Source organism: Diadema setosum, chromosome 19 (genome assembly GCF_964275005.1).
Source record: "Diadema setosum chromosome 19, eeDiaSeto1, whole genome shotgun sequence".
Lineage (NCBI taxonomy): Eukaryota > Metazoa > Echinodermata > Echinoidea > Diadematoida > Diadematidae > Diadema > Diadema setosum.
This window is the reverse complement of record NC_092703.1, coordinates 35,200,145-35,215,419: the sequence shown is the minus strand read 5'-3', so window position 1 is coordinate 35,215,419 and position 15,275 is coordinate 35,200,145. Positions and strand designations below refer to the sequence as shown.

At 39.0% G+C, this 15,275-nt stretch overlaps 1 protein-coding gene across 1 annotated transcript in view; it reads right to left on the bottom strand.

The window, feature by feature from the left end:
• The window catches only part of LOC140242661 (proto-oncogene tyrosine-protein kinase ROS-like), a 77,827-nt gene extending 62,967 nt beyond the window's left edge, over positions 1-14,860 (bottom strand). Inside the window, exon 1 of the mRNA XM_072322418.1 lies at positions 14,634-14,860. Coding sequence (XP_072178519.1) covers positions 14,634-14,822 — 189 coding nt within the window. The 5' untranslated portion in view covers positions 14,823-14,860. The remainder of the gene's footprint in view (positions 1-14,633) is intronic.
• Positions 14,861-15,275: the final 415 nt, after the last annotated feature.

Here is a 15,275-nt window from a genome sequence, read left to right as displayed (position 1 = left end):
AACTAAGCTTGCAAAGGCCTGCGACAAGCTTAGCAGCAAGCATTCCGCGAACTGGTGGCATAGCACACAAGGTTGCAAACTCCCTGCAAGCTTGCAGGTCAGCTAGCCCTGCAAGGTTGCCAGAAGTCAATACACAAAGGCTGCAAATTTGCAGGTCAGCTACCAGTAGCCCTGCAAGGTTGCGGCAAGCTAATATGCAAGGTTTCAAACTTTGTGCCAGCTTGCAGGTCAGCTAGCCCTGCAAGGTTGCAGCAAGCTAGCATGTTAGGTTGCGGCTGCTCATTTGAACATTTGGAACCCTGCAAGCTTGCCGCAAGCTTACCACAAACTGGCCCGCAAGCTTGCAGCGAGCTGGCCAGCAAGCTTGCGGCAAGCTAAAAACTTTGTGCAAGCTTGCAGGTATGTGAACTAGCCCTGCAAGGTTGCAGCAAGCTAGTATGCAAATTTGCGGCAGCTCATTTAAATATTTGGAACCCTGCAAGCTTGCTGCAAGCTTGCCGCAAGCTTGCCACAGGCTGGCCCACAAGCTTGCTGCAAGCTTGCCGCAAGCTTGCCACAGGCTGGCCCACAAGCTTGCTGCAAGCTTGCCGCAAGCTTGCCACAGGCTGGCCCGCAAGCTTGCAGTGAGCTGGCCAGCAAGCTTGCGGCAAGCTAAAACTTTGTGCAAGCTTGCAGGTATGTGAGCTAGCCCTGTAAGGTTGCAGCAAGCTAGTATGCAAATTTTCGGCAGCTCATTTAAATATTTGGAACCCTGCAAGCTTGCTGCAAGCTTGCCGCAAGCTTGCCGCAAGCTTGCCGCAAGCTTGCCAAGATCTGGCCCGCAAGCTTGCGGCAAGCTAATCCGCAAGCTTGCGGCAAGCTTGCGAGGCATGCTTTACAGATTTGTATAAGGGTGTATTCACTAAGATACAGGGTGAAACACTTATGACCTTTGACCCTAATTTACATACCCAAGATGGTGTCCGATCAAGTAGTTGTTATTTTATGAAATAATTCACGTCACATGAACTAAACATGTGCAAAATATGGAAGTGATAGAGGCCGTTTTTCTTGAGTTATTGCAAAGAAAGTTGCAGAAAGAAAGAAATACTTCAATACATCGAAGATAAGCTTTAATTTCAACCAAGTGTTTTGACGTGATGCAGACATCGTATGAAAAAACGAAGGGCACACTTACGATAGCGCAAAGTCTCAGCTACAACATACTAAAATCTGGGAGAAATTCACCGAAGAATAAGTGAGCTAGTGCTCGATAAAGATAGTCATGTCAATTTTCATTTCCATAAAAACTGCACTTCCATAGAGTTAACACGTAAACTGATCAAATTTGACAAGATTACATTCAATCCATTTTTACGAGGTGATGCCGTCATCTAATCAAAATACCGTTATTACGTTAATGAAAGAGGATTTAATAAGCTACAACATACTGAAATCTTGGTGAAAATTGACAAAGGATTAGTGAGATACGCTCCAATGAACTTGAAATTTGATGACGTCATTTTGAAGATTTACTTTTTTTTACTTTATTAAGAAATTTGATATCTTTTAATCATTTTGTCAGCATTGCCACCCCATGAAATGACATGTACAACTCATCAGCTTTCAAAATATGTACAGAAAATGGGGGGTCACCGTCCATCCTGACGAGTAAAATCGGATTTAAAATTGGCAGTTTTTTGGCATAGTTGCACTGTATATCGCCATTGACGCGCGCGCGGAATTTCAACTTTGACGGGCCCGTATGACGTCATATTGAGTCGGATCGACTTGAAACTTGGTAGAAATATTCCTTGACATTTCAGTCATCCGATGAGTGTAAAAAAACGGGAAATTTCTATTGCATATGAGCTGTGCGTGCGTATATGTGCGCGCGCGTACGCGTCCGTCCAATTTTTTCAATTTTTCAAAAAATGCTCCAAATGATCTGAAACGTGTGCAAAAAAAATTTGAGCTCGATTGGAGCATGTCAACATTTTAACGTGCGCGTACGCGCACGGTTTAAGTGTAAACTGAAATTTGAGAAAATGTGTAGAGTGCGCTTGATTTGAACTATGTGTGACGTAAATTTCATAGAAAAATTCCATTCCATTAATGAGATATTAATGAAAATGTGCTTTCATATAATGACGTCATAGTGACGTCACGGTCCATTGATCACAATGATTTTACAAAATCTGTCGTCTTTGTGACATGATACATATATGGTATAATTTTGAAATTGATAGGCAGAGGACTTTCTGAGTTAATCTCTGCACAACTTTTGTCCAGAAATAAAGAATCAGTACAGATACAGAAGGTGATCCGAAGGATACTCGGATCACCTAATTATGTTTGTAGCAGCCCGCCATGCCATATCAATTGGACAAGGTGTGGTGTCAATTCAATCTAGGTCATTTCAATCCTCAGTATCTCTGTGCTACAGCGCCGTGCTTACAAATAAACAGAATAATTTCAATGCATGGCAAAGCACATAGAATGGAACGTGACTGATATTTGTGATCTTCCAACATTCCTCCCTGTCAGTCATGTATATCGGTTCAATAGCTGCACACTTAAAGTGTACCTAAGGTACCTGAAGTTCAAGTTTTGATAAACAAAGGAGAAACATACAAACAGAATGGTAAAAGTTCCATCAAAGTCAAAATCAAAACCAGGAAATTTATGGAATCTTTGAATTATTCACAAAATCAAGTTGCGACTTGCAACTATCTACAGGCAATAGGCCTAAGTAATCACTTTTTTACAACCATTACATTCACTTGTACACACACACACACACATAAAACACCATTACTGTGATATTAAACAACACTTCTATGCAGCAATTTAGAACTTACAATCAGTGCTTTTATTCGAAAAGAAAGGAAGCAAGGTTTATGTGCACAGGTCAAATGGAGACTTACAATTTTTGTATTAATGTATGACGTGATAACATCATCCCCATTAATTTACATGTTTCTGCCAGTATCTGCCACTGCCGGACACAGTATGTAAACATTGTGAAACTTTCCCAATATTTTTTTCCTCATTTCATGTCCAAGCTTGGTCAAGTTTCAATTTAATAGTTCTTCACTGTATTTGTTTGATTTTGTTTAATTTACTACAGCCTGCATGAACCTGGACTGATTATGTCTTCAATATGCGACTGCAGAGAAAGTTTCATCTGTAAGGGTTAGGCCTCTTCACTGAACATCCAGCCTGACTCTGGCTTGAAAAAAAGCTCTTTGTTCTACCATGAATGGTACTGTGCGAGCTGAAATTTTCGCGTACAGATATTTTCGTGAATTGCTACTTGGAGGACATTTTCGCGTGTTGTTAATTTCGCAGTTGCCAGGGTCTAACTGAATTTACTTATTCACGCGTTGTTATTTCGCGTGTTATTACTGTTATTATTTTCGCGGTTCGAAGGCGATTCACGAAATTCGCGAAACTAAAACCACCGCGAAAATTTCAGCTCGTACAGTATTCAAATAGGAGATTACAGACAAAAAGCTTTCAAAAGACAACACATTTCATATTCGAAACTGTGTGCATCTAGATGTTTATGGAAAAAACAGACTCTGGTCAACTCATCTCTAAACAGAAGTTTGTGATGAGGCACACTTGTTTGTATAGATCGATGTACTCTCCACATGCAGTGCGATTACAATTCTATGCCATTACACATATCCTATCCAGAGTAGATATTTCGTGCTTGCACTCTTTCTACCAAGACCTCCCAACTAACAGCATGCTGTAGGTTACAAGCCATCAGTCACAGCAGTCCTAGGTGACTGCACCCACCTCTCACTGAGGCATGCTATAAGAGACTGAAGAACCAGAGGTCATGGTTGCTTAGCAACCACCTGTGCATGGAATGTCACATATCTTGAGTCAGGCAGTGAGGTTGGTATTTCCCTCCTCTAACCACAAGCAAGGCCACAAGTGACTTTGCTGATCTGGTATGTGTGCAGAGTTGAGTGTCATTTTATCTGACGTTTTTGGTGAGGTTTTTATGTGTGGAATAAAGTCTGCCAAACTGAAAAACAATAATTAAAAGACAATGGAACCCGCATATGACATGTCATCAGATCTTGTACATCATGTATGGAACCCCATTTGGTGGAATATAAAGATCTATGCACCCAATATCAATAGGGAATCAATAGGGAATCTCTGAATGACTCTCTGCAACAGGACAAAGCCCAATAGTAGAGCAGATAAGCCGAAGAATTGTGCAAAATTTGACTAAAGCATGAAACTTTCACCATTGTTAGTACATGCTATAAGATTAATTTTAAGATCGGGAGGTAAGTCTGAATTGACCTCTGATGACCTCTAGAGGTCAATGACCTCAAAATCTAAGAAAATTGATATTTTGCGTCATTGGTTAATGATAAACACAGTAATGATGTACTAAAACTTAATATTTGTCACAGTGAAATTGTCTTTATGTTCCACAGAGCCCTGACAGGTTTCTACCTTTGACCTCTGATGACCTCCAGAGGTCAATGACCTCAAAATGTCAGAAAATTGATATTTTGCATCATTGGTTAATGATAAAACACAGTAATGATGTACTAAAACTTAATTTTTGTCACTGTGAAATTGTCTTTATATTCCACAGAGCCCTGACAGGTTTCTATCTTTGACCTCTGATGACCTTCAGAGGTCAATGACCTCAAAATTTCAGAAAATTGATATTTTAATGCGTCACTCATAACTGAAACACGATAATTATGTACTAAAAACTAATTTTTGTAAGAGGAATTGCCTCAATGTTCCACTGAGCCTTTCGAGTCAGATTTCTACCTTTGACCTCTGATGACCTCAGATGACCTATGATGAGGCCAATGACCTCAAAATGTCAGAACATTGATATTTGGTGCAATTGGTTGATGACAAACATGATTTAGATGTTATATTCATTTGTATTACAATTGAATTGTTTTCCTATTCCACAGAGCAAGAGAAATTACTCACGTGTCTCTACCTTTGACCTCTGAGGAAGGTGACAGGTCAATGACCTCAAAATATCAGAATATTGATATTCTATGTATAGTCAATGGTCAACTTTGTAATACCCGATGTACAATCATTTATGCTATAAAAGAAGAATCTTGTCATTCCATGGAACATTGGTCATTAGCCTGTGCATTATATCCAACTTTGACCTCTCAGGACAATGAGAGGTCACTGAGGTCACATGTGTAGGCCTACCTGTATTGATGTTTGGCTTCATTGGTGTAATCGTACATGCTTAATCATGTACAAATCACGCATTGATGTTTTGATCAAAGTATGTATGCAGATTCCACAGAGCATTGGTTTATAGTAACAGGTCTCTGAAATGTGAGAGGTCAATTCAGAAATAAAGCTTAAATTTCTTGAGTGATGGCAGTGACCTCAAATACAACTGTTATGTTTGGGTTAGTTATGTAGACTAGCAAATATGGCCATTATCTCGACACTCGAGGAAAACAAGGCCCACGAGACTGATATACAGAGTATTTAATCTATTCAGTGTAAGTCTCATAGATCTTTTCCCCCATTTGTCGGACTCATTATGGGACTGGTTTGCCTAAGTGTCAAGCTCACGGGCAATATTTGCATAGTTTCCAGCTGGTGGGCCTGTATTGGCCAGTGTAAAGCTGGTGGGTTGTTACAGTATGACTGCGATGAATGACTCATGGTCCTGGAGTATACAGTCCACAGCTGCGACATCATGGACCATCTTGAAAACTTCGACATACTGTGAGGCCCAACATGCATTCCACATGAAGCAATCCTGTGTATTGCAACTAGCTATTGCCATCCGAGACCTACCCAGGGAATAGATAAGCATTCATGGCAAACCATGGAGAAAGCGGATTGTGCAAAATATTTTGGAGTTCCAATAGGAGGCTCAGCTGGAATCAAATCGCCACAGCAGCTTAAAAAGGTTAAACTTCAACCAAAGACTCTCTCCAGACGAAGATACGAGTATCATAAAGTTCAGGTGTTTTGCTACTCCATGCCGCTCAGGACTGTCCTGGAATATGCATGCATCATCTGGGATCCATTCACCCAGGTGAAACATCATGAAGTTTGGAATGATCCAGAGAAGATATGCACCCTTTAGCTGCAATGACCATCATATGCAAAACAAGCAGTGTTACAGCCACACTTGAAAAACAAAACAAAGCAAAACAAAACATAACTACAATGGCAATCCCTGTAAGAAAGTACAGCTCAGGCAAATTCAGCGATGATGTTCTGCATCAAGAACCCCACAATATCCACTCCGCAGGAAGTTGTGGCTCTATTGCTGCATTCTTCCAAAATTGCAAATGACCAAAAATGTCAGGCATCATTTGAAAGAACACAAAGTAGGCCTACTCCCAAAAAAGGTGGCGGCTACTCTCGGCCACTGTCTCTTGTATCTCTTTGAAACACTTCAGGAGAGAGATACTCAATATTCAGCTCTGTTATTAAAGACACATATGTCTCTCTTTTTGTTTTTGCATTTGTTTGTTGGTTTTTGCTTCATATAGCTCTTTGGATGCCTTCTTTAACTAATTAAGAAAAGGCTCCATGGTAGAATATTACAAGATTACACAGTATAATGAAGAAGAAGAAGAAGAAGAAGAAGAAGAAGAAGAAGAAGAAGAAGAAGGAGAATAGGAAACGAGATCTGCTGTCAATGATGCAGAGCCAATACCAATCAGTTCCATGGCAGATCTTAGTCGGCACTGCAAAGGTTTGGATGTCTCTCTCTGTTGACAAAGGATATTCTAAAGCTCCAAGTAAGTCCATGGGGTGGTTTACATTGTCTGGGCATAGAGGGTTGGGTTGGGTATATGAGGATATGATGCTTTGTTATAACAATTAGGTCTGAGATATCTATTTTTTATGTTTGTTTTGACCATCCCGCATGGATCTCCAACGAAAAGGAATGATAATGTGTTAGACCCAGCCGCCACCGTGTTTTTTCAATAGATTTTGATATTACAGTGTAGTTGAGAAAAAAGTAACCGCTCATTGTCCTAGATGGAAGTCAAAATTGAACTGTGTGTGGAATACTCTGCATACAATTTTGGACACACACACACACACAAAATGCATTTTTTTAATATAATTATTATTTCATAAGCAGCAGGCCATTACAAACCAATGAGACCAGACATCAATATTCTTACATTTTGATGCATATCTTTCAATATCCTCCAGAGGTCAGAGGATCATCGCTAATGTTCATGTGAAATGAGTACATGCCTTTTGAATTGCTCACTTATATTGCTATAGAAATACACAATATGTGCATCATGTCAATCATTAAATATTGTATCAGTTTCATTTTCAGTCTTGGATTATTTTTTCTATGTACAACTAAAATCGTGGCAAAGTAAACAACTTTCACATCAAAATATAAACGAGAATACTAAAAAAGAAATAGATGTAATAACGTGCAAGGCAAATACCAGGCCTACATCATCTTAAGGTATACTGGTGAAGGAAATCACCTTGTTGATAAATATTTTACTTGACTGGGATAGCGACCACTGAACAATATTTCGAGGTATTCCTTCAAAAGTGCCTGTGTGCCAGGTCGTTAAATCTCATTTCTCAAAATACAAGAGCTCTGTCGAATGGGAGTGGAATACCCTACCCTCGCCAACGCTGCGCTTCCTGGGTTCCCATCCATATAGACTTGGTACACCTTGGTGATCCATAATTTTCCAAATATTCCCCAAAACGTATGCATCAGATTCTTAAAAAAAAACAAAAAAACAAAAAAAAAAACACTTTGGGAGGAGGGTAGGTGAGATGCGCCCACACCCCATCAACTTCCGTATAAGTGATGACGCACACATTAAACAAGAGCTACACTGAATCACTGATTTCAGGTCTAAACCTGCAAAAATCCAATCCCCCACCCACATCCTCCCCCTCCCCCTCCGCTTCATTCCTTTGCACCATGAACTTATGTTTTTACATTTTTTCCAAGTCCCCCCCCCCCCCCCCCACGTGAAAACAGATCGACACCCCTTGCTCCTGTGCACATACCCGACTTAGATAATTACCTGAAAAGTTCTGCGGAATGAGTAGCCACTTTTTTGGTAACAGAAATGCATGATTTGTAAGCCCTACATTATAAACAATTAACTATTAACTATCGCAATATCAATATTAACATCCTCACATTTCATTCGAGCTATTTGACCTTGTGTGATTTTCATAGGTGAACGGTAATGGCTCGTTAATAAACAGGGCCTACGAGTGCTCTCTAAAACATCATCATGTTTACCATTGATGATGCCAAACTATTCTGATACTTTGAGGTCATTGACCTCTCGAGATCATCAGAGGTCAAAGGCAGAAACTCGTCTGTGTGCCTATATGAAGACGATGTCATTGCATACAGATATGCTTGTTTTGTACATCCTTGCCATGTTTGACCTTTCACCAATGATGTCATACTTCAATATTCTGATATTCTGAGGTCATCGACCTCTCAAGGTCATCAGAGGTCAAAGGTAGAAACCTGTCTGCTCTTTAGAATATGAAGACAATTTCATTGTAAGACTGATATGCTTGTTTTGTACATCTTAACAATGGTTACCATTAACCAATGACATCACAGATCAATATAATATTTTGAGGTCATTGACCTCCAAAGGTCATCAGAGGTCAAAGGTTAAAACCTGTCAATGCTCTGTGGAATCAGAAAAATGGTTTCCCTGAAGTATAGATGCATGTTTAGTGAATCATAACCACATATATCATTAACAAATGTCTAAAAACATCGATATTTTGATATCTACAGTTCATTGACCTCTGGAGGTCATCAGAGGTCAAAGGTAAAAACCTGTCAGTGCTCTGTTGAATCTGGAAATGATTTCTCTGTGGTATAAATGCATGTTTAGTGCAACGTAATCACATATATCATTTGCAAATGTCTAAAAACATCGATTTTCTGATATCTAAAGTACATTGACCTCTGGAGGTCATCAGAGGTCAAATCAGACTTACCTCCCGATCTTAAAATAAATCTTATGGCATGTACTAACACTGGTGAAAGTTTCATGCTTTAGTCAAATTTTGCACAATTCACGTGATTTTGAGGGCTTATCTGCTCTACTACAACACAAACCCTACTATGTGTGTCTCTATCCCTTTACACAATACCAGTATCACTGACAGCATCAACTGTTTTTCCTTCAACCTGCATAAGAGTGTCTTATGTTCAGGTTTGTTCCTATGAAGCCTAGCTGAATTGACAGATATGGCAAGAAATGATAAACCAGCAAACACACACAGAGTAAGGTAACACTCATAACAAACCTACAATTAAAGTACATTTATTAAAGACAAACACAAAATGTTCCTCTCCATCAGATGAAAGGAATATTGCTGTCAGGCTCTCCATGACCTCATTAAAGTATAATTGGTGTAATTTACCATTTTACTCATTTTTTTCAATAACACTTACAGCCAGAATAGGCCAACTTAAAGGGATGGTATAGTATTGGTGGAGATAAGGATTTGGCTTTAAACTTTTTGAGAGATACCAAGAAACCACTTTGGAATAGTACAGAGCATATCATTATATTCTGAGCAATTCAAAGTTGATTTGATGGAAATCAGTTTTGGAATGGCTGAGACATCAAAAAACAGAGTAAAACAAAACAATCATAATAAAAAGTAGGTCCCACCTTTTATTATGATCACTCTGTTTTCGACATCTGAAACCTCTCATACAGTGCTCAAATGACAACATAATTACAGCACCAACACTGTGTATGCAATGAAAAATTCTACACCATAAATCTGCCTTTTTCACTGTACATTTGGAGGTATAACCTGCTGATTTGAGATACTTCATGATGGAGTATGTCTTGACTATATGATCATCATTGTCCCTCGACATCCATTATGATGATTTCTACAGATGGGAATACTTACTACATTGTCACAAATTGTAATTTTCTTTAATTAAAATACATACAATGTACAGTAAATATGATTTTTTTTAATCACTTCATTTCCTTTTTTGTTTCTATTTTTTGTACCCACTAAGCTCCACCCCTTCAATAATGATAGTATTGACTTTCTTGATATCATCAATAGAGAAGTCAGGTGAAATAGCATCAAATGCCTGATGTTACGCACAAAATCTCACATAGAATCCTTTGAGCACAATCTTTGAAGTATGATGGTAATTGCTTTTGAGCAAAATGTTTAAGGAATGTGAGTCCAACAAGGAAATGTGTGGAAGTGTGTGTTGTGATAAAAACTCATCTTCTTTTTGTTGTTGTAGTTGTTGCTGTTGTTGTTGTTCGTAAGAAATGAGTCTGACCAATAGGCCGCAATGTCATAAGGAGCTACGGTGTAGTCAGCATCAATGCCATCATCGGAAAACAGAAACCGGAGACAGATTTCTGTATCAAATAACGGTTACATAAAGACTTCCATTGGACTTTTGGTGGTTAAAACAGTGGAAGTATGGAATTACAGAAAGGAAATGAGGTTAGAAAGATGGCAGATGACAGTCAAACCATTACCACAGGGCATAGGAGAATCTCTAGTGGTCTTGACATGAGCTTTGTGTTACCAGCAGGGGTTTTTCAAGCCCTGAACAGGATCTGTGTGCTGACACACGTTTCAGTCTGCAAGTCCTACCACAAAGCACACATTTTTGTAACCCCAATCCAGCACCACCAGGATACAATGTAGGCCTACATTATCACAAAGTTTGACCATTTGTATGCCTGCCTTTAAATGAGAAAGTTACAAAGATTTGCACAAAGTTGCCTCTTTCAGTAATGATTCCAGTTGTTTGTTACTAGTTTGTTTCATGATTTTGGGCAGATTTGAAATCTAATGGAAACTAAGGAGGCAGGCTTTTGTTTACTTCTTTCAAACATAATATACAGATCAAATTCCAGCTGGTGATCAATGGCAGCTGTGGTGGATAAATGAGACTCTGGGAGACTCAGCTTTCCTCCCAGCTCCACTAACACTCCGTACACTACAAATCTTTACTGCACGTAAAGCTCTGACTTGAACATACTCTATATGCACATGTTTTCACCAGTAATCAATCATACATTTGCATACTGAAATTAGAATGATAGCACAATTCAAATCTGGATTTGTTTGACTGCTTGACCAGAGCCATCCTCTCAAACCTTCACTTCTCACAGAAATTACACTCTTTGATTTCCACATAAACAACTGATGCCAAACATATTAGGCCTATAGCTAAAGTAAAAGGCAGTAGAATCACGAAAATGCAATAGGGTTGGCTGAAAACAAACCCACATCTCAAAGCATTAACAATGACAATAGGATAAGAGCTAGTAAACAGCTTCAGATAGCAAGATAACAAAAAATAAAAAAAAATACATGTACAATCATCAAGAAATATTGCTGTATCTGGACATATAAGGGACAGTCTGTACAATTGCACTATTAAAACACACAAAAAGTTAAGTCATTTTTTGTGGCACATATGTTGAAGATAGGCATAGACAGTTTGTCTTCATGTACATGATTCCACTCATAAGTTTAATACAAGAGCAACCTGTACAGGCTACAATACCTCATTTCAAAGGAACATTGAAGTGGGAACTCATCATATGATTTGACAACTAATCAATGATATTGAAAATAATATTTAATTTCATGTCTAAAAAACTTGTTAGTTAGAGTGTCAGCATGCAATGTTCAGTTGTACAGTGCATTATGTTCAGGCAGTCAATTGACATGACGAGCATTAGGATTTGTTTTGCTAAAAAAAAAAAAGAAAGAAAAAAAAAATTTTTTTTCTTCAGCACAACACAGACCAAAATATGGTTGTGTAAATACAACCCTTTGCATGTAAAAGTTGCAGTTAATTAATGTGGTAACCATTTGCCACGTGTTGTCTTTACCCAACTCCCTGGCACTGATATTCTAACATTGTGACTGTATGTGATTAATTTCACTATGAATTTGTTGTTTTTCAGTCATTGTGGTCATGGACTACTTAATCTCCTTGCTATAAAGCTATTCTGATTGTCCAGGCTTTTGTTTGAACTTTGAAGTCATATAAACAGGAATTGTGCACTGTCAGGAATTTATCAGCTTATTACCTTTATCAAGGTGATAATTTCTTCTTTTTTTTGCAGACAATTACTTGTTTTCTTATTTGCTATAGACACCGATGATTATTACCTCCGCCAAGGGAGGAGGTTATGTTTTCGTTATCGTTGGTTTGTGTGTTCGTTCTTTCATTCGTTCGTTCATTAGTTTAAGTTTGTCCGTGTGCAAAATAACTCAAAAAGTAGTCAACAGATTTGGATGAAACTTGCAGGAAAGGTTGAGAATGACACAAGTACCAAACAATTAACTTTTGGTAGTGATCCGAGAATTTTGGGGGACTTTATGAAGGATTTTTGATATTTTGGCAGGTAGGGTCAATGAACTTGGGAGTTCAGGCCGCGCGTATTTGAGGTTTGCCTGTGCGCACTAAAGTGCGTGCTCTAGTTTCTGATGGGACAAGGCGCGCCGTGCAGCTGAAGGCTTATGACGTAAAGAAGGCTTCTATATTTGGAAATCTGGCGACTTTTAGCACCGATGTTGTGTGTACGTAAGATATCTCTATGGAAGAACAGGGAGGTGAGCACCTCCCTGGGAAGAACAAGATCAGTGTAGTGGTGGAAATAAGCTTCATGCTTGGCGGAGGTCTGCGCTCTCTGAGTGCTTTTCTAGTTCAATTATTTTATTGAAAATGTTAGGATAGGTTTGTGGTATTTAGAACAGGATTTCAGAGTTTGCAGCTTGGTATTCTGCATCACAGTGCTTCTGGTTGAATGTGCATAATAACCCTACAAATGCTTGAAAAATTCACAAAACACAAGAACTGGAACATTTACTTATCTTGGTGCAGAAAGTACGAGCAAAATGATACAAAATACTGCATTAACTAATAGTCCTTGTAGGATGGGCTCTGTTTGTATGACTCTCTGAGTCTCACTGAGTTGCCTGAACTATGAAGTAATTTGAGGATAAAGCATTCAAGAGTTTGAACATGTTGCCTGTTAAACACAAATCTCTCTTGAGGACGGACTGATTTTGCTACATCATACATTTCCAATAGACCCCTGCCTGAGTATACTCGGGACTTGCCCTCAACGGGTTAATGCAGGTATTCATCCCTGTACTTCTCCACTTTGTGTACTTTGATATACCTAAAATGGGCAAAGAGTCTGCAGTATGAGGAAAGACTTCCTTATGCCCCCCCCCCTAAAAAAAAAAAAACAAAAAAAAAACAAATGCAATACCACAAAGTCGATATACCACAAATTTTGCCATGTAAACTCTTATTTCCATATATGCAATAAAGTACATGCACTTCTTTACAGTCATATATTCCTACATACTACAAACATGGCTACACATTTTGGAATGACTAGCACTGCCTTTATAAAAAAATACAAAATGTGACTCTTATGCCCTAGCATTTATAGCGAATGTTTAGGCTAAAAGAAAAACACCTTGGATTCTAAACTTTGGCTGACCACCCGATGATGGGTAATATGGATTAAAGCATTCACGCTCTGCAGATATGATCAGAAAGTATATTACTATTATATAAGTCCCTGACTTGCAATATATTTTACAGGCCTGACAAATGAATGACAAGAGGACAGAATTAAAAAAATAAAAATATAAAAACTATGGTCGATAGATTTCTATTCTAGAGCACTCACCACTACATACATGAAACATATCATTTCCTATTAAGAAACCTTAGACAAGTAGAAACAAAAACGAAAAACTTTATTATGCACCAACTCATCTACTTTCTGAAATTGGTCTGGACAAGTTTTGGAAGTAAAAAACATAAAGTTCAAGTTTGATGCCATTCCCCATGGCTATGACCTAGCCAACAGAATCTGGACCTGATCCAGATCATAGCTCAAAACAGAAAAGTTTTTGGCCAAAGGCAATTAAGCTCCAAGTCAACATCTGAGATGCAGGACCCAATATCAGCTTTTCTAGGCCTTTGGGACAGTTGAAGAGTTCATAAAAACATTATTATTCTTAAGTCATTATTAGACAAACATGAAAGCAGTTGTCACAATCTTTTGCTTAAACTAATTTAGCACTACCCCCCCCCCCCCCTCTAATCATGAACTTATGTAACTAGCAGACGTCTGTCTTTAATACAGTACAAAATACACTCCTTTGTAGTTCATCAATCTAGAATAGTATCTGAGTAAATTGACCTGTGCAAAACACATCAGCAGGTCAGAAACAATAAAATGCACTTATAATTAATACATACTTTTTACAGTTTTCTATACCACCTTTTTTTGGGACCCTTCTTGATGATTTGTTTGATCCCCCTAGCCCCCCCCCCCCCCCTCACTTTTCCTATTGAACTTCCAGTTTATATTACATCAACATCAAGCAACAGCGCAACACCAAATGCCGCACTACAGTGCCGCACCACCACCCCATGCTCCAACTTTACTTCCTGCCGTAACTTTGGGGGACACCTGGGGAGATAGGAGGGGTCACACACCCTGCTCAACTGAAGCAGGAATCGTTCTCAATAACGTTCGCAAAATACCTTACTGTCAAGAAATGAAGGAAAGTTTTGAAAAGCCTAACTCACTTACCAGGTGATCCAAACATCTGCTATTACATTCTGATACCAGGTTACCATTGACGCTTTGGAGAAGAATTAGTGCAGTCAAATACCACAAACAACACAGATTGATTTTCCAAACTCTGGCCATTTTTCGTTGTCTACTGTTCTGTATTTGGGCATGGCGCGGTGCCGGTGGTTTATTGCACACCCTACCCATTGGTAGAACCAGATCCGAACGCCATCGCACCGCCAGCATCTACCCACACAGGCCACAGACCATCGTACGGGACACGGCGGCCGTGCTGAGATGGTCCATGATCCGTGAAACCACCAACATCGTCAGGATGTAGGCGTGGCGGGTACAAACACTGCATTCCAATAACATGTATACATGCATGACGTCAAAATAATCTCTCTAAACTCATTGGTCAAAAGTCTGAATGGAATGTGCGAATTATCAGGTATGATGAATAATGCATTAATTGTTTCAGCGCACACAAGAGCTTACGTATTACACGTACGTAAAGTCGTACGTAAGGACGCGCGTGCGCGTGTGTGTGTAACTTTGGACAGCATGACATATGCCCACCGCCGCGCACGCAGTAAAAACAGTGGACAATCGAGATCAATCACAATTCTAATTCTATATGATGCATTATCAATGATGCAA